Here is a 19,847-nt window from a genome sequence, read left to right on the forward strand (position 1 = left end):
ATGTTCTTATTTCCAGGACAAAGAGAAATCCCTAATAAGGAGGCTAGTATTTTACAAAGAAGTAATATACATCATGAATTATTATTAAGACTTTTTAGAGTTAATATAAACAAGTTAGTAGATAGAAAACAGGCATAGCACAAGAAATTGATGATACAGACAACACCTCTTTACAGATGCACGTAAAATAGTTAACACACTCACAAAGATGATTTCTACATAATTTCTAACCAGATCAGCTATATAAGAAAATGTTTTCATCTTGCATTGATTATACACCTGGAAATGGATTTATAAATCATCCTGCATACAGCTGTAAACATCTCCTATGGCTTTTGATCTGTCTATTTTAAGGCACAACAACTCTACAAACATGACTATATAAGAAATTTAAATTCTTTAATGTTAAACATTTAAAAAACCCAGAAACTTGACTAGTTAGTAATACTGATTTCACAATGTGAAATTATCTACTTCAGTCTGAAACCAAAGAAGCCAAAATTAAAGCACCAAAAAGCAATCTTATTTTTAAAAAGTGTTAATCCGCAGAAGAGATAATCAGTTAAATATCAAACCTACAAGCTATTCTGATTTATTTCCTGCCCACATACTAATTTCAAAATGCCAGCCAATTGTTCAGCTTTCTTCTTTCTGCATATAATGAACACTAGAGACAATGATATATGAATTCTTCTACAGACCAAACGTTTTTCTAAGTTTATTATCACAAAGTCTCAATCATGGAACCTCCTCAACTGACTTGTATTTATAGTATTAAAGAGGCAGATGGGACTTTGCAACTAGGTTCTTACTACCACCATGTCAAAACATGCCTCAGAAAAACCCATTTCAATTCAAATTAAATACATACAAGAATCTTAGGGCTGCATACTTAGTATTTACCATCACTCCAGCTACATTATTTACAGTAGTGGTAGTACTTCATACAGACACACCTAAACCCGGTAAAATTATACATACAAAAGTTACATTGCACTGGATAAATTACCATATTAAACTAATGCAGCTGAAGTATCATTTAGTGCAGCCTAAGACCATTTAAGTGTTGCCAGATTAAGAACTTTTACTGAAGTAAATAAATAATTTCAGGTTCAATTGTAGCAAGATTTCCAATAATGACAAGTCCTTAGACTAGTTTCACTTTATTTCTCAAAATCCCCATATAAGCAAGCACATAAACTAGCAAATGTTTGCATTTCATTTCTAACAGCAGAAGTAGAAAATCTACAAGAACTTGAGTGTAAAACATATAATGCAATTAATATTAAAACAATCTTACCTTTATTAGGTTTGGATGACTTGTTCTTGTTAGGTTTAAAACAAGAGCCCCTTGATTTATCTTCTCTGTCCTTAATAAATTTCTGCACATCATCCAAAGAAAGCTTTTGAAGGACAACTACAGGTTTAGCTCCTTTATTTAGATCTTCAACTAGCCCAATCTTCTCTACTTTTTCCTTCTGTTCACCTCTAAATTCAGTTTTCCTTGAATCCTGAGAAACATTGCCATCTTTATCACGCTTGATTTTTGGAATGACAAAATGTTTCAATGCGCCAGATCTTCCCCCCAACAAATAACTGGGAAACTCTGCTTTATTGTCACCATGTGTTTTATTACTATCTACTTTACTCTTATTACCATCTGTCCTTCGTTCATCCTTGCTGTTTGGTGACTTAAAACCAGGTTTATCAGGTCTTGATTTGCTAGAATCCCCTTTACCTTCCTGTTTAATACGAGGGCTATCAGGTCTTGATTTCTGCTCCCCAGAAGAAAACCTTGAATCACCAGGCTCTTGCCTATACTTCCTTTCAAATTTCTCAGGTTTTGAACCATCAGATTTAATACCATGCTTAGAATCATGTTCACTTTTGTTTGAGGATCTCAAATATTCAGGCCTTCTAATCTTGGATGGATCTCCTCTGTATCTCTCTGAATCCCCCCTGTCCTCAGATCTTTGTTTAAGGCTATCATGGTCACGCCTTGGTGTATCAGAAACTGAGCGCCCATCAGGCCTCTGTTTTGTTGGATCAGGTCTACTTTCAGGTTTCACCCTTGAAGGATCAGATTTCACATCTAGTTTGTGCCTAGATATTTCTATCTTCTTGTCTGACAAAGGTTTACTGGAGTCCCTCCTATTATCGTGTTTGTGTTTTGGTGTTTCTGGCCTCCCTTCACTCTTCTGTTTTGGTGTTTCAGGTCTGCCTTCACTCTTCTGTTTCGGCGTTTCTGGCCTCTGCCGTATTTCCTGTTTGCCATTATTTTGTTTTCCCTCATTTTGTTTCATCTCCATTTGCCTGCTCTCGTTCTGTTTCAATTCTGTCTGTCTGTTCTCATTTTGTTTCATTTCCATTTGTCTGCTTTCATGTTTCACTTCTAACTGCTTGCTCTCATTGTATTTACTTTCCAACCGTCTGCTCTCATTTTGCTGGAATTCCATTTGTCTGCTTTCATTTTGCTGGATATCTGTCTTTTGACTTTCAAAGTCTGACTTTTTTCTAAAAATTTCTGGATGGTTTTCAGGTTTAAATTTAAGAGCTCCAACAGTGTCTTCTTGGGGAACACACACAAACCCGTCATTATACTGCTTAATTTCTTCAGGTTTTCTGATGGTGTCCAAATCCTGAGTTACTGTTGCCTGAGAGTCTGCTCTTCCTGCTTGCTGCAGATCAATACTAACCATCAATGCTGGCCTTGCCCCATTTCCTGCAGAACCTGTCTCCTGAGAAGCTGCTCTATTTCCTCCAGTAGCACCTCCAGCCTCTGGTGGTTTGTTTTCTTGTTTTCGCTTCTTCAGAGGCTTATCTGAAAGTTAAAAGAGAAAAGATCACAAATTATATATAAAAACTGATAAATGTCCAAGGAAGAATGTCCATTCCCCTCCACTCCCACAATTAATCCTCCTCAGCATGTATTGCAAACATAGAAAAATCCACTGAATTTAAAAGCAAGAATAGGACTTCTCTAGCTAATACTTTTTCATGTATTCAGGCTATCATTCACTGTCAGTCTACCACAGATGCCAGTTAGTCATTAAAAAACCCCTCCCTCAAAACACATGAAATCAAAGGCCCTGTGTAATTCCCAAGAGAACCACCTAATAAAGCAGCTAAAATACATTAAGACCAAAAAACCCCATGCCATTTAAAAAACCCCCAAACTACTCAATTACACTTGAAGCAGAAGCTGGAAAAGTCAAAGTTAAGGTGCATCTTCACAACTACTTTTTGAGGAATACTACTATAAAAGATATCTTCTGCAGATTCAACCTGCTTTATTATACATGTACTAAGCAAGGATCTGCAAAGATTATGACAGAGGTTTTCCCTACCTGGTTCAGTGCATCAGTTGGACTTCACACATTTTAGTCAGGGAACACACAAACAATGAACAAAACTGATAAAGTAACTACTCCACCACTCCATGCTTCTCTTTGAAGCTAAGCAGTACACCAAGGGTTGGAGTCTCTACCATAACACATGCATATTAGGTTGGGGACCACTACACACTTAAAAACTTGAGTATTTTCCCTTTGCAATCATAATGCTTTTTACAGATGAAACAAAAAGTATAGCGATAATTTTCTGTCAAGAACCCAACTCTGCAATAAGCCTTTCAGTTTACACTAAAAAATCATTAGGTGCAGAATAAAGAAAAATCAAGTGAGCCAACCACACAACCTGAAATCTGGTAGAATTCATAGAAATGAGAAGCACATGGAAGTATCCAAAAGAGTATATTCTACTCGTACAAACTTCAACCCATTTATATTACCAACATGGAACTCTAAACTAAAAATAATTTCTGCCATGAAAACTAGATGCCCTACCTGCACTAAGGCATATATTCTCATTTCTCAACTATCACCATGTAATTTGTCTAAAAAAATCCTACTTTCTCTGTAATCAGGGAATATGATTTTAAGTCTAAGGAATGACTAAACACAGATGTATTGTCAAAATCCCTAGACCACAAATGCAACTTAAGAAAGATGTACTTTGTGCCTACGTTTGTGGTGCCTTATCACTAGACACAATGAACCAGCTCTCCTATTCAGAGCAGGTGAATGAATGGTAAGGAGGATGCAATCAAGAAAGAGGGAAATAAATCCCAATGAAAAAAGCCATACACTCCTCTGTAACTGTAAACCAGAATTACAATATATGACTTCTAATTTCTTGTAAATTTTTAGAACATTCTTATTTAGAAATACTTTGAAGGATCACCCCCAAAATGAAAATTAGGCCACAATAACAAGCAGTAACATGGTCAATTCCAGTGATGCAAACAGGCTTCTTCCCCCCCATCACTTTCATCCTCAAATCTATTTGGGTATCTCTAACTTTCTAGAACACAAAAATTCTGTACAAGATTCAGTGGCTGGAAGACAGTAAGGACAGATACAATAAACTCCATGCAGAAACTGATCAACTGCAAAAAAAGAACTTTGCAAAGCTCAATAAAAGCCTGTAGGAATGACTGCCAACTTCATGATAGACGTGTGAAGCAAAATAAATTTTCCAAATCAAAGATGCAGCTTTTTAGCATGGAGATTTTTGCTTTTTTTGTGCTACAGCAGCTGCTGGATTCATATGAGGACTTACACAGATGATTTTTTCTACATTATGGAGAAAACAAATATACAATACATCCACACACATCATTACCTTACTTCTCAATTAAAACTCTTTAAATTTTGAAACATAAGTTCAGAAACTTGCATTCTTTTGAGAAAGTTGGTCAGCCTTGTCATTTTAGTCCAGAAATGCCAGGCACAATAAAAAAATCCTGTAAAAGCTCTGATGGTGGATCTAACAGTAGTCTTTAAGACATTACTGTTATTCATTATCTGCCCCATCCCTTTAACTGAAGTTATTACCTGTTACAGAAGGGAACACGCATTCATATTTCCACAACTACATTTCACTGTCTAATGCATCACCATAAGGCACCAGTGAAGGTGGTTTGTATTAACCTACCAGGCTGAATGATTCAGTTAAAAGCAAGAAAATGTTTTCCTCTCTTATGCCTATTATAGGAGCAGATGGCCACAAGCTATGGTGCCTTAAACAGCTGTAGCTGGATCATTCAAAACTCACCTTTCAGAGCCCTCATGCTGAAGGCACCAAGAATAAACAACCAAAATAATTCAAGTAGGGCCAATTTTCTTGCTTGGACTTCTGTAAGTGACCAGGCTCAACATGCTGCTGCTCTTCATCATCCAAAATGTAAAATTGTAAGTTGACAACACAAAAGTAGATGGTCACATCACAACTTGGCACACATATTCACTCTAAATACATAGCTCTTCTGATGCACATTCTTCATTTCTCTTGACAATAGCATACTGCTATTTTAGTAACTTGACATCTTGTCTGAGAAGAAAGGGACACCTTCAAAAGTTTTATTTTCTTAGATGGCAAGGTGATTGCAGACAGAGTTAAGATGACTCACAGATTTCTTTGTATTTCCAGTGCATCTTGAAGGTGAGCCTCAAAACTAGACTCGATCATTACTGCTTTGCCTCTATGAGAATTCTGTATCTAGGACAAAAAAGCTGTCCCGAGTACAAGAAAATATCCGGTTGAACTAGGGGAAAAAAGGTAGGATGAATACATAGTTCCACTGCCTTCATCAAGTATAATGAAAAAACTCCATTGAATAAGGATAAAAACTTTTTAATTTGACATGATAGCTGCAAAAATTTGAAAGCTGAAATATACCATTGGATTTTGTGGGCTTTATAAAATCTTGAACTCACTTTCAGCTATATGAGCATTAGAATCAGAGAGATGAGGATAGAGTAGTGAACCTCTGAAAACAGATGTGTTCAGATCTTCTCTTTTACAGTCAAATATATGCTAGTTTGCATATAACTGCTTCGTAAGTCATGAGTCCCAAAATGAACAGATGAACTTTTACAACATCCACTGAAATATACTTCATATCCTTCAAGGCATCAGTATCCAAGCTTCATCCACTTCATTCCATAGACAGTAGTATTTCTATTAATATGGGGATCTAGGACTTCACCAAAATATCAGACTAATGTCTTTCTTTGAAATCCTACAGACCTAGATCTAAAGCTTGTCGCAGTTTCAAATATGCTGGCTCACAAGCTCTTTAGTCCAATAAAGTGTGATCAGGACACTTTTGCTTCCATCTTTATAACAGTTTTCATAGTAAAAAGAATATGCAGTAAGTTACAGAAGAGCTTTCTGACTATATTAATGATTTGGTATACAAGTTCGTTGTTTTCAGATTGTTTCCAAAACCATTATTCACTCCTCCACCTTTCTCTGAGGCTGTAGATATATTCAAAATATATCTACATTTTTTCCAATTCCTTTAACAAATTTATGGTAGTTCAGAGAACAGTCTGATCCCAGTTACTCTACGTATGAATCCTTTTGACTTGGCAAATCCATAAGAATATTCTTTTTACCTTGCAACATGTTCACTAAAAAAGGCAGTACCTTGGAACTCAAAGCAAGATCATAAGCTACATTATACTGAAAAATAGTAGAGCTGTTCTAGCAAATGAAATTATTCATTGTGGCACAAGAAACAAAACATTACTGGAACCACAAGTGTGACATGGCAAAAAAATTAGCAGGATTTCCAAGTGGTAATCTCCCACCAATCCCTTTATGAACAGTATTCCTGGAAACAGGTTATGGCCTTCACCTTTGGAAATATCTGCACATCCAAGTTACGAATACTTTAAGATTAAGAAATTAATTAATTACTGTGGAACCTTTGTGCAAAAAACCACATTGCACTGGAATAACCACAGACACCTTGAGATACATTTCTGCTGAAACTACGAGGCAAACATGACTTGAAGAACATTCATCCTGAAAACAAAGATGCTTGGAAGCTGAGGAAGTGTTAGAAGCAGCAACTGGATGAGGAGAGCTGTATTATAAAAGTATCTCTGTTCTTTTACTCACCCATGAATCTTTCCAAAGCAGCAGTCAAAACACCTTTAATGCTGAAACCCTTTAATGCTGAAACCCCTAGGTTACTGCTTCCTTGAAAGCCTGATGATTGCCTTAAATCCCAGAATAAACTCTTAAAACAACTAAGTATAATTGAATGATACCCAGCTCTAGAACTGCTTGGCCTAGCAAATTGAAATGGGCCTTTTGTAAGTATCTGTGAAAAGGTAACAAGTCTAAATAATAGCCATGAGCATCGTTGCTACACTTCCTTTTAGTAGAATGGTAACATTTCCCTCTACTAATACTGTTTGGTATACTTATAAACAGACAAAAGCGATAAATTTTTGTTTCCCCATTTACACCTTGCAAGGGACTCAGTGGGAGACTTCATATCCAAAATGGTTAAATATGAATATTCCCCTCTTCAGAGACACAAATAAGATTGATCCTCTAAGGCTGAATTCTAGATGAACCATTTCAATGGTAATTGAAAGTACAACTTTTCTTTTTGTAAAGCATATCATTTAAGAGTTTTACATTTTTAAAGCTCTAACTCTTCTAATGTCTCATATTAGAGATTACTTCCACTCATTTGAAATATCACTTATTTAATGACATCACTAATTAATAAACTTAACTCAAATATAGTAGTCCTAAGGGGTTATTACATATTGTCAAACCTTCGATTTTTAACAACATCAGAGACAAGTCAGACAGAGGCAAATTACAAGCTTATCTTATTTAAACTAGCAATCAAGATCAGAAATTTTCAACAGGTGACACATAGATAAATGTCCAAATAAGAAACATATGTCTACAGTCAACTGTTTCCTTTTCTTAGTTATTTTTCACATATCTCTTCAAAGCTGTCTAAGGGCCCTTTTCCCCCAACCAACAGTGCTCTGTAGAACACAAGAATCTAATCTGTATACAAGGAATCTTTAAAATTACTTCAATGGTTACCAATGGATGACCTATCAATGGAGTGAGGGCAAAAATCCATTCTTTCCTACTCCTTCATGAATGCACACCATTGACAACCATGAGAGTTTGCTCCCATCTGATCTCCCCTTAAAGTCCTATGCCAACTGAAAAAAAGAATTGAACAACCAAAGAGAACCCTTCACATCAGTAGAAGAGATTTCCACAGTACCAGCTCCTCCCCTTGAAGGAGAGATTTAGCCAACACAAGGCAAAGATTTTATTCTCACTGCTTCCTCTCTTACAGAAGAAATCAAGAAAGTACAGTCATGAACCTCTTATAGGAAGCTTTATAGAATGGCACGTAATTCCAAAAATCTCTGAAGAAGTGACCAGAGGACTTCCAGCTGCTGCAGTTCAAAGAAAGGGACTTGCAAGACTCAGAACAGAAACAGCTGCTAATCTTTAGCGACCTGTTAAAAGACTTCATCGAACTTCTGGTCACTGTCCAAAAAGGAAACCCCATCAGAAGGGATGTCTAAACTCAGTTCAAAACACGAAAAGGCTACAGCGATCCCTGGCATAACTTAAGGTGTAGAAGACTTTATCAAAATGAATATTCTGAAGTTTTGTTTGCTTGCTTAAATATAGCAATAACACACTCATCATACTGTGTTACGAATTTTTCTACTTAAGGATGTCTGGTAACTCATTATTCTCTGTCAACTACAGTAATACAAAGGAAATACTACACCAGGAAATAACAAAAATTAAACTGCAGGAAAGTATAATCAAATATCTACTTTTGTTTAGAGATTGGAAACTGTAACTTAAGCTCTCTGAATTTAATATTGCTGTCTTACAAACCATACAACTTTAATTTATTTATGAGATAGATTTTTCAACATAAACACCGGGTTTTATCCATGTGATTGCTTTGTGCAAAATTACAGTTTTGTAATCTCAAAATACCTGAGCAAAACCTGAAGTGCACTTACTTTGAAATACCCAGTGCAGCATCTAATTCCACAAGAAAAATGCAACACACTAATATCAGACTGAATGAAAACTAAAGTACCACAGCTAACATATCCAACAGGATTTTCATTCATTTGTATAGACAGAAAACTTTAGAAATAAGAAGTGACTTTCCCTTCTCCCTTCAAGCTGCTGATTTTGTTCTGACACAACGCCTTGCACTCAAAAATACCATCAATTAACTAGATCAGTAACATTTATATTGCATGACATTGAAAAAGAAATCTGTGTCTTCTTAGGCTGATGTCAGAGTGAACTTAGTGACTGTGAACTACAGAAATGATGGGATTAAGCTCTTAATAGGGTTTATTCACTACTCATGCCATTTCTTTATCAAGATTTAAAAACATTATAGAGAAATGAGTCTCCCAGAATGTAAGTTGTTACTGGGTAAATAGTATCATAAATCCTTTCATCAAACAGGTACAAACAAGGGTATACATTACATGAAATTTATATTGAATTTTCTAGTCTTAGTTCATGGTGTAGACTGAAACAAAGAAGGCTTCTTGCTAAACTGCTACAGTTTAGTTATTTCCTACACCTTCTTGCAAGAGCAGTTTTCTACACTACCCTATGTAAAGCACGACCTAGAATAAATAGGGGAATTTTGATGTCATGTTACATATGAGCACAAATAAAAATTCTATTAAATTATATGACCCTACCATTAAAAAAAAATCATTTTGTAAGTATTTTAATCTTTACAAAAACTGTAAAAGGAAGTAACTTTTCCCAGATGGGTGGAAACATTGCAACATTTCATTGCAATTCCTCTAATAGAACAGGAATTTCTTCCCTTCACTTTTCTTAAAACATGTCTGAACACACACAAACACAATATCAGTCTTCTACACAACATGGAGGCTGCAAAGCTGCTTTTTCTTGGAAGAGCTATATGAAGCACCAGTTTCATCCATTACGTTACTCTACAAAATGCAGACCTAAGGAAAGCTTCTATACACAAAATACATGATAACTAAGTCTCACATTCTACTACACACAGAGCTATTTATCTTTCGCACTGTATCTCTTTACCTTCTGGTATTAATGACTGTAATCTGCAAAACTACTATACAAATTACTACTTAAAGCCCCATTTTTAAGGAAATAAGCCCCCTACAACATTTTTGGAAATGAATGCTAATATACTGGTTATAATTACACATTCTGTCATTTCATTAATTGGCTACATAAAATTAGACATAAACAAACTATTCATTCATAATAGTATTCTTCTATTAGTTTCCTCTTTAGGGAATTTTATGGGGGAGATGGGTAATGGGGAGAAAGGGAGAGGAGCCGGGTAAGAACTTAAAAAGTAAGAGAAAAAGGGTACTTACCTATAACTGTAGTTTTGAGAGTTTTGCTCCGGCAGATTCACACTCTTGGGATGTGTGTCTCTGCTGCTAAGGGCTTGGAACGAACCAAAAAAAGAAGGGCCCACAGCAGGCATCCAAATGCCCCCTAACTGATCCAATTATTGGAAATAAAGTTATTAAAGCTTCAATACTTCCTAATTCAAAGAATCCACAGTAAGATTCCAAAGAAGTGGGTAAAATGGACCCTCAGGGGTAAAATATATAGGGAAAAACACACATAAACAAGTCAGTTTGTCTCATTAAAAAAATTCATCTAATGCTTTCAAGTTTAAAAAAAAATATTATCCTCCCAATGAAATGGTTAATGATTTCATTACTCTTTTCACAAATGCCAGAAAACAGTGCCTTTTACAAGCAAAAGCAGAACTCCTCAATTTGTAAAAACAGTGGTATTATAGAAAAGTATCTTTGAAGACGCCTAAAATCTAACCACACACTTTATGTATGGAAGAGCTCAGATTAAAACCTAGCAAATCTGAGTAAAATAAAAAAGCTAAATCAATTTGAAAAAGAGTATCTGAAAAAGATGGGTTACTTTCTGGGTTTTTATGTAATTTTCAAGGTTATCTTCCCTCTTCCTGTTGCTAAAAGACTCGAGCTCCTTTTAGCATTAATATGTTAAACATTTTTGTTTCACAGTATTTGGAGTTTTTAGAAAACCATGGAAGATCCTGATGTATAAACTTTGTATCTGACAATTAATTCTGTAGCAGGTCTAAATCTTGAAAAACAAGAACTTCATTTAATGTTCTAGGAAAGTTTAGTCTGCAAGTGATGCACTAACTTTGAACTGCTTAACTACACACAAAAATAACTCGTGTACCTGAACAGTGGCAAAGCACAAGTTAATGCAAAGAACTGAGGTTACCAAAATGAAATTTCTCCCTCAACATTCCCATCTCCCAAAAGGAAAAAAGATGCCTGAGAACAACAGAAATTCCTGGGACAATTTCTAAAACTTAAGAGGGTTTCCTGAACTTTCTGGGAGTAGTCAACTTCAGAACATGAACAAAGCACAATTTCAGTTAAGTAAACAAAATTGGTTCAGAACACAGACCTCTACTTGTTTCAAAAGCCTTCAACTGCACCAAGTAATACAGGAAATGTGACAACTGGCAGTAGTTAGAAGAGAAGAAAGTGTGCGCTAAGTTTCACTACCTTCCTGAAGAAATTATACCATCAAAATCACAATGTAACTAGAGAAGAGGATGTCAATCCTGTGGAAATCATTGTGGAAAAAGTCAATCCACTTCTGTAACATCCCTTTTGAATCACTTTTTTTCCCAACTCAGATAATCTGAGTCTTGACAAATAATAGCTAAATCTATCTGTAATACTACACATTTTTGTATCTGATGAGGGTATAGAGGCCATTGTGAGGGGAGCAATGGGAACTGAAGACCTGAGTTACGTCATGTTCCAAGGACTTACTTAGCAGTACTGAAGCTACTAAATGTAATGGATGTATTAGAATGTAACTTTTGGTGCCAACTGCCTAGATCTTCAAATCTCCTTTCACTAACAGATACAGAAAACTTACTTGTGAAACTAATCAATGGAGAGACTTTCTTGATGGAGAAAGTAGAAAGAGATGAACTCCTGCCCTTCCATACAGAGGACAAGGATGAAAACAGCTTTTCAAATTTCACAGCTCTCTATCATGACAATACACTCAAAAGACAATCAAAGACAATACACTCCACTTAATCCAAGAGCCAAGTACCCCAAAAGAACAGAATTATAAAAACACAGCTGCAGAAAGCACTCAGATATGAGGAAGGAAGTCTGTAATCTAAAATCACTCCTTATGCATATCTGACACACACTAGCTCAAGTTTGTTGGATTTTGCAGTAGTGATTTTTGCACTAAAGATTCCTCTTAATAAAGCAAAAGCATGAAAATCAGATTTCAGAAGGATAAGCTGCTTTTCAAAGAAGGCACTTCTGCAAAACCCTGTGTTAGTTCCTCTTCTGAAACACACACTGCCTCCCACTTTGAGAGACTTTGTTTGGTAGAAGTTAAATATTTTTACAGTTTTATTAGAAACAATGAGTTATTACAGAAAGTACTATAATTACCACAAGGCTCCAATCCCCATTTCCCACCAGTACCAAATATAATAAAAGGACCTCAGCATCAAAAAAAGACCCCAGACCTGAGCATTGCCTTAGCCAAGTTGTATAATTTTTAGCAAGAATGCCCCCCAAAAAATTTCTGCTGCTTCTCTGAAATAAACACCTCCACACTACTGGTTATTAGCCTCAGAAGAACATGTCCTATCCAACCAAACCGTTACTGTTAAAAAGAAAGCATTTGAAAATCTGTGATGGAGCATAAAACTATTGAGATTTCATGTCTGAAATAAAGGACAGAAGAGACCACTAATCTACTATCAAAACTTGTGAGTACCACTTTACTGAAAGTAATTTATGGAAACTGGTGTGAGTACACACAGAAAACACATATGGCTGTAATATGCAGTCCCATGCCTCTGTTACAAAAGCAGCAAAGAAGCTTCCATGCAGATTTTAGCATGTGCTAGCATTCTGAGTAAGTTCTCTAAAACAATGCTTGCTATTGTAAAGCATCATCTGGCACTATGCACTCTCACTTTAATTAGCCTGAGCACTTGCTACACCCACACTCTTTTCCAGACAAAATGTGATCTGAAGTTACAGTACATGTACAAAAATGCACAAATGCCAGGCTTTTGTATAAATACACTATACGCAGCTTTGCAGAAATGAATGACATATTTAGAAGTTACTGAATATGTTTCCAACAGACATATTCCCATAGGAATAATAGAGGAAGCTTCCTCTTGCAGCCTCACCAAACTAAACAGCTCTAACTAGAAAAATCCCAGAGGGCATAGCACAAACTTACAAGCAATGGCAAAAGCACTACCAAAAAAGTAGTAACTGTATTTCTCCGAGGCAACATTTTCAGGAAATCTGTTCCAAGACTGCTAAAAATCTTTCTACTATATACTATGCAGTCATGGCTGAAACCTCAAGAGCCAAAGTGAAAAGTGCTGCTGTCTATCATAGAGGCAACTTAGCACAAGTGAATAAATAGTTATAATTTGTCCCAATATGAGGCAGCAACTCTTGCACCTGATTTATACCAAGTATAGGAACTCAGGAAGATCTGAGACCTACTAGTGGATGCAGCTAAGGGGAAACCATAAGATCAGAATCTGTATTTGGGAAGATGGTTACTGACCAGTGGTGAACAGGAAGGGTCACATTCTACAAAAATCACTCCTTTCCCCAAAAGAAACAAATCAAGGCTCTGACCATGGATGTTTAATTATGGTAAACAAACTTTACAACTAATACTCAACATTTTCTGAAAGCCAAAACAAAACAGAAAGTATGTTTTTAGTCTTAATCAAAGTGTTTGAAAGCTGCTGTGCATTTTTTCAGCTGCTTCTCAAGTAAAACATGGTGGAGATTCTATTTCAAGTGCGTGGACATAAATGCTGCTTTTGAAGTATTAGGCCACAAACCACAAGCTCTCCAACAATAAATTTATAATTAATGGAAGAGATTTAAGCAAACAAACAAATTCCCCATTTCACTGAATTAAAATTAAAGACAGTAGAGATCACTAGACATCTTTTTTGAGGTGAACACACCTTTTCTCCTTATGTTCATAAATAGTTTTTCCTAAAAAGATTTGATTCAGTTACCAAAAAAGAAACATCTTAGAAGTTCAACCTTTTAGTACTGCAACAATGTTTACACACACACACACACACACACACAAACTCTCTCTTCCCCTCATCACTCAGGCATCTTTAAAAATAGTGAAAAACCACTTTGAAAAGGGAGCAAATTTGCACCCTCTCTGGTGGTTAAAACCCAAACTGTGTGTAAATTCATTCCATTCAAGTATGTCTCCATGGACCATTTTTACCTATGAACTTCCAAAATCAGAATTTTCACCATTTTCCATTCTGCAAGACTTTTCTCGAGAGTATCTAATAAATTAGGATTATGTTACAAAAGATCTTTTTCTTAGAAGTTAAACACGGTGCAGAGGAAGATTCTGAAAAATACTTATGGTAAATTATTATTATCTAATTCAAAAAATACGTCTGACACTGAAGACCTTCAAACCAATTAACAACAGAAAGAGAAATCAAAATGAAAAAATTGATAGATTCAATTAAATCTATTAAGACAGGTGCACCTACTGAAGCAAAGATAAAACATCTCAGAAGCCCACCTGGTTCTGTGCTAGAGACCGTACAGATATATGGTAGTTCTCTAAAGTTTCTAATGCCTATATAATAATTAACATTCAGTTGAACAAACATTACAGACGACATAATTGTATATGCTACCCAATTATTACGCTACTTTTAAAAGAACAGAATAGATGTGATTTTAGTCTAACATCTCCTTCACATTAAATCCAAATGGGGATATGAATAGAAATGGGACAAAACCGTTTCCTGAATTTTCTTAAATTAGGCAACATGGATTAATAATACAACTATCAAAACTCACTACAAATTTTGATTTCTGGTACTGCTGGGATTTTAGAAACTATAAACAACATCAACTGTACTTCATTCAGTCTCATGGTTCAAAGTAAAGAGTATCTTAAAAGAATTTTGAAACATAAGAATTTCACTTTCCGTCCATTAAGACCCCAAATAAAGACTATCAGATATTCAAAATATGCATATATGAAAGATTACAGTTCATTGTTGGAAGGGAATGGAGATGAATGTTGCAGAAGAACCTACACTGAGTAAACAGAATTGAACTATGTGACAATGACAGGAAGTTTTTTTTTATATATATATATATGGGGTTTATATGCGCATATATATATATTTATAGAATATATAGTGTATATACACACACACAATCCTTTTACCTTTATCTTGCACTTCTTTTGAAAATCGCTCCCTTTCAATAGCTGATTCACGTTCTATCCGCTCAATTTCAGCCAATGCATCCAATTCTACTTCATCATATGACGTTATAGCTCCTTGTTGCGAAACCTGTTGCTGTGTCTGTACCACAGGAGTTTGAGGTTGTTTTGCAGCAACTGAAGTGTTCTGTTGTAAAACAGGCACTTGTTGTGCCTGAAGGAAAGCTGTCTGTTCATGCTGCGGCAAACACTGAGCAGCGTTTAGTGGGCGGTTAACATCCTGTGGAGTAACGGGTGTTTTAGAAGTCTGTCCTGGGTACTGCACATTAAAAGGAATATCACCCTCTGACACACTGCTGTTTTCCAAGCCAGAGAGCATATCATCCTGCTGGTCCATATCCGAAGATCTTACACGAGACAGTCTTAATGTAAGCTTAGTGGAGTCCTTGGAAGGAGAGCTAATGATATCATACATTGCAGCTTTTTCAGTCTGGTCTTTTTCATCCTTGCCTAACTTCATTTTCTTTTGTTTCTTTTGCTTTCTTTCTGGAGAATCTAACAATATGTCTGGGGGAACATCTCTAGGTGATGAATAAGGTGGAGGCTGAGATTGTTGGATTAAAGGTTGTCTTGATCCTAGAATAATAATTCAGAAAAACTGAACAGTTATGTTGTTTCATGTTTATATAAAAACACTCTAAATATAACCTATATCATTTTAATGTGTAGCTCTACATTTAACTGTGTTTCACAAAAGGTCTAAATAAGATTGGTAGGAAGCACATCATTGCTAGATCAAGATGCAATCGAGATAGTTGCAGTATACTTCCTAGGAATTTAAGCTGTCCACTGCAAGTAGAGAAGGGATCATTTCAGAGAAGACGGAACAAAAAAACCCACCACCAAAAAAGAATAAATAAAAATAGTACCTAAGGTTCAGAATACCAGCTATTAGAAAATGATCAATGAAAGCAAGTTGATGACAGAAAAAAGAAAAGATCAAAAAGATTCTTATTAAGGCCCAGTCAGTGATGAAGACTTAATGATCAGTGTACAGGCACTAGCCATTTCAGCCACACATTTTTAATTTTAAAAAACCCAAAAAACCAAAACATACACAACCTCCTTAACTTGGATTTCATTTTTAACATTTTTTTCTTTTCTTTTTTTTTGTCTTTTTTACAATTTTATTTTAGGTAAATTTATTCCAACCTCCCCCACTCATTACTATCTAGAAAACACTCATTATCTGAAGGCATTTTTCTACCATTCCCTGCCTTATCTCCCCTCCTTTTTTGTTAATGTACAATTTTTTGCTTCTACGTGCATTCTTTACAGGATTTGAGTGTATCTACAGAAATTTAAATAAGAGCATCTGATTAAATAAATTCTCCAATTAATTACATTTGAAGTTCTAATTTCTCTAACTAATCAGTTCCCTCTGTTAGCCCAGAAAAAAATCTGAAAAACAGAAGCTTTTCAACCTGTCCCAACTGTACTGTTGGCTTAAAAAGGAATACTGTGCAAGGTGGGGGACACACACAGTCTCCTCTTCTTAAAGCAACCATTCAGATTCCATTCATCCATTGGGGAATACTGATCTTCAGAAAGCAGTGACTGAGATTGTTATTAGTCATTCTGGTCACGGCATCAGTACTTCTAACAACAAGCAAAATTAACTGGAATACAGGTCCCATGTGCTTCATTCAAGAAACACCACTAAACAAGAAAGCAGCTTTATGCTGTGGCTTAAATTTCTACCAGATATTTTTGGAAATGTTAAGAATCTAAGACCTGTAGATGAAAAAACAGAATGGATATCTCTATCAAAGCTTCAATTCACATGAAAGGTGTGCTTTTACTGATGATCTCTTTTCACAGACTGCTATGCTTATTTTGTCTCCCTAGACCATTCTGTAAGAAGTCCCATGACTTCTGTACGTAGAGAGCAGGGTATGACATGGGATTTTATCTTAATCCTTGGCCATCAGCAACAACTCCATATTCTGTCATACCATCCACAAAGTTGGGAAGCCCTGTTTTGACTCATCCAAAAATTTTCAAAACTCTTCTACTACTCTACTTCCCTTCCTCAAATCAGATACCACACTCAGCCACCAGTACCAAAGTTCTCACTACACCCTAAGAAGATTTCTCCCTTGCTTTTCACCAGATTCCTATTCTTGTTATGCTCCTCCCCGCAATTACCATTTCTTTGGGTAATTAACAAGATCAAATGTAATGTGTAGCAGGAATCATTAGCTACCATTTTCTTTTATGGTAATGTCTACCACCCAGGAAATACAAGCTGCAGGATAATTTCTACAAATACTAGAGACGACTCAGAACTTTTCAAAGAGATATAACTGACATCTTAATCTTGAATTAGCTCTTATATGAATACTTTTAAAGTTGCAACAATGTAACACATACTGTTTTTCAGAGTTACACTTCTGAACACAGGGAACAGATTCGATTCTCCCTTGTGCTAAACTTCTGAATAAATATGACAAGATGAATCTGATTTGGTATTAATTTGGCATTTCTCATGTTGAAAAGTAACACTGCAGCAACAGATAAAGTGGTTCTTTTTATCTTTGAATAGACTTGAGGAGGTCAGAAGGATTTCAGTGCATTCCGTTGAACAGTCTTAGAATCCAGTAAATGAAGAAACAAAAGTAAAGTTTTGCCTCTCCTAGGCAGCACTACGAATAAGTATTTGGAAATATCTTCCTCCTGAAGGAAATTCTTGAAAGGTTTTGATAGTAAGGCCTGTAAGCTGCACATTCCAGCAATAACTTCACATATTTCTGAAATATTTAATGATGGTTAAGCCTCTGATAACAAGGAGGCTTGGAAGCTACAATGCCTGTGTATGGAGGTGAAAAGCATTCTTGAACAGTTCCACCCTACCACAAATTTTAGCAGTTTTGAACAGGTACAACACAATGAACACACAGCACATTCTGTTCAATACTGAGGCTTCAGACAAAAACCAGAAGTGTACTGAGGTGGCTAAGAAGGCCAACGGCACCCTGGCCTGTATCAGCAGTAGCACAGCCAGCAGGACCAGGGCAGCGACTGTCCCCGTGTACTCGGCATTGGTGAAGACACACCTTGAATGCTATGTTCAGTTCTGGGCCCCTCACTACAAGAAAGACACTGAGGTGCTGGAGTGAGTCTGAAGAAGGGGAACAGAGCTGGAGCACAAGTCCAGTGAGAAGTGGTTGAAAGAGCTGGGGGTGTTTATCCTGGAGAAAAGGAGGCTCAAGGGGAGACCTTATCACTCTCTACAACCACCTGAAAGGAGGTCGTGGCTAGGTGGGGATCAGACTATTCTCCCAGACAACTAGAGGAAACAGCCTCAAACTGCACCAGAGGAGGTTCAGGTTGGACCTCAGGAAGAATTTCTTCACTGAAAGGGTGGGTAAGCACTGGAACGGGCTGCCCAGGGAGGTGGTGGAGTCACCATTCCTGGAGGTGTTCAAGAAACGACTGCATGTGGCACTTGATGCTATGGTTTAATTGGCATGATGGTTTTCCATTAAAGGTTGGACCAGATGATCTTGGATATCTTTTTCAACCTTAATGATTCTATGAAAACTACACCCATTATACAGAGAGGGTTTTGGCTATTAATTTTGGGATCAGTCTGGAGTATTTCCTATGGGAGAAGTCTGAGAATATGTCTGAGAATAAATATCATTACCAAGACCAGATAACAGAAAAAAAAGTTTTTTTAAAGAACACAGTTATAAAGAGTTTGCTGAACCAGCTGAGATTCCAAGATAGAGAAGGTTTGTTCTACAGAATGCTGTTGATGCAGTAAATAATATACAAATCTTCAGAAAATATCTTTAGGAATGAACCAACTTTCTTATTTTAGAACAGGAAAATATTTAGGCAACTTTTGAGTCTAAATCTAGGGCCGGGCAGTAATTCAGGAGAAAAATAAATCTGACTTTTTGTAGTTGATTTTCCATAGATAGTATCATTAAAAGAACTTTGTGCATTCTCTGTTTATATAGCAGGAATATGTACAACTTCTGAGATAAAAGGAGGTTCTCCCCTGATTCAGGAATGTCATTGTATCATTACTGAACAGCAAATACTGGTACTCAACCAGATAACATCAAACATAACTGAGAAGCAGGTATCATTATAGGAAATGAGAAATGTTTGTTCTCTACAGAGAACAAACACAACCATCAACAATACCTCTCTTGTCTTTCAGCAACAGTCATTCAGAGCACCCATGATAACCCTAGGACTGGTTCTCTACATTTCCTAGTTCTTCTATTGATTCCTAATGGTAGATGGCACCAAGTATGGAAGAAGTTTTACCAACTGCTGTAGCAATTTGCAAACACCTTTTTTTCTGTGAGTCTTGACTGGAACCTTATCAAATCCTATATAATCAACTATAAAAAGAATTTGATTGCATTGACAGAGACTTAGCCTTCTTTAAAATGTAAAGTTTTGAATCCACTTCTAGTTTGTTTACCCTGGCTATACCTGCTCACTGTGTGTCACTAGCTTGGATAGCAAACAAGGAAGCTTCTGTCCAGGAGACTGCACAGATCACTGACATCTCCATCTTACGGTTTTGTCTGTACTTGCTAATCACATCACAATACTCACAACTTCTTTAAGTA

General features: G+C 36.2%; 1 protein-coding gene across 6 annotated transcripts in view; it reads right to left on the bottom strand.

Moving 5' to 3' along the window:
• Positions 1 to 19,847, bottom strand: part of NIPBL (NIPBL cohesin loading factor) — a 135,015-nt gene that overhangs the window by 56,099 nt on the left and 59,069 nt on the right. For 4 of the 6 annotated variants that reach the window (XM_010395170.4, XM_010395171.4, XM_019283351.3 and 1 more), the window contains 2 exons: positions 15,196 to 15,828; positions 1,301 to 2,821 (listed from right to left, as the gene is read on the bottom strand). In XM_010395170.4, coding sequence (XP_010393472.2) covers positions 1,301 to 2,821; positions 15,196 to 15,828 — 2,154 coding nt within the window. The remainder of the gene's footprint in view (positions 1 to 1,300; positions 2,822 to 15,195; positions 15,829 to 19,847) is intronic. The other 2 variants (XM_010395173.4, XM_019283352.2) reach the window with 2 other exon arrangements.

The sequence above is a fragment of the Corvus cornix genome, chromosome Z (genome assembly GCF_000738735.6).
Source record: "Corvus cornix cornix isolate S_Up_H32 chromosome Z, ASM73873v5, whole genome shotgun sequence".
In the NCBI taxonomy this organism is placed as follows: Eukaryota; Metazoa; Chordata; class Aves; order Passeriformes; family Corvidae; genus Corvus; species Corvus cornix.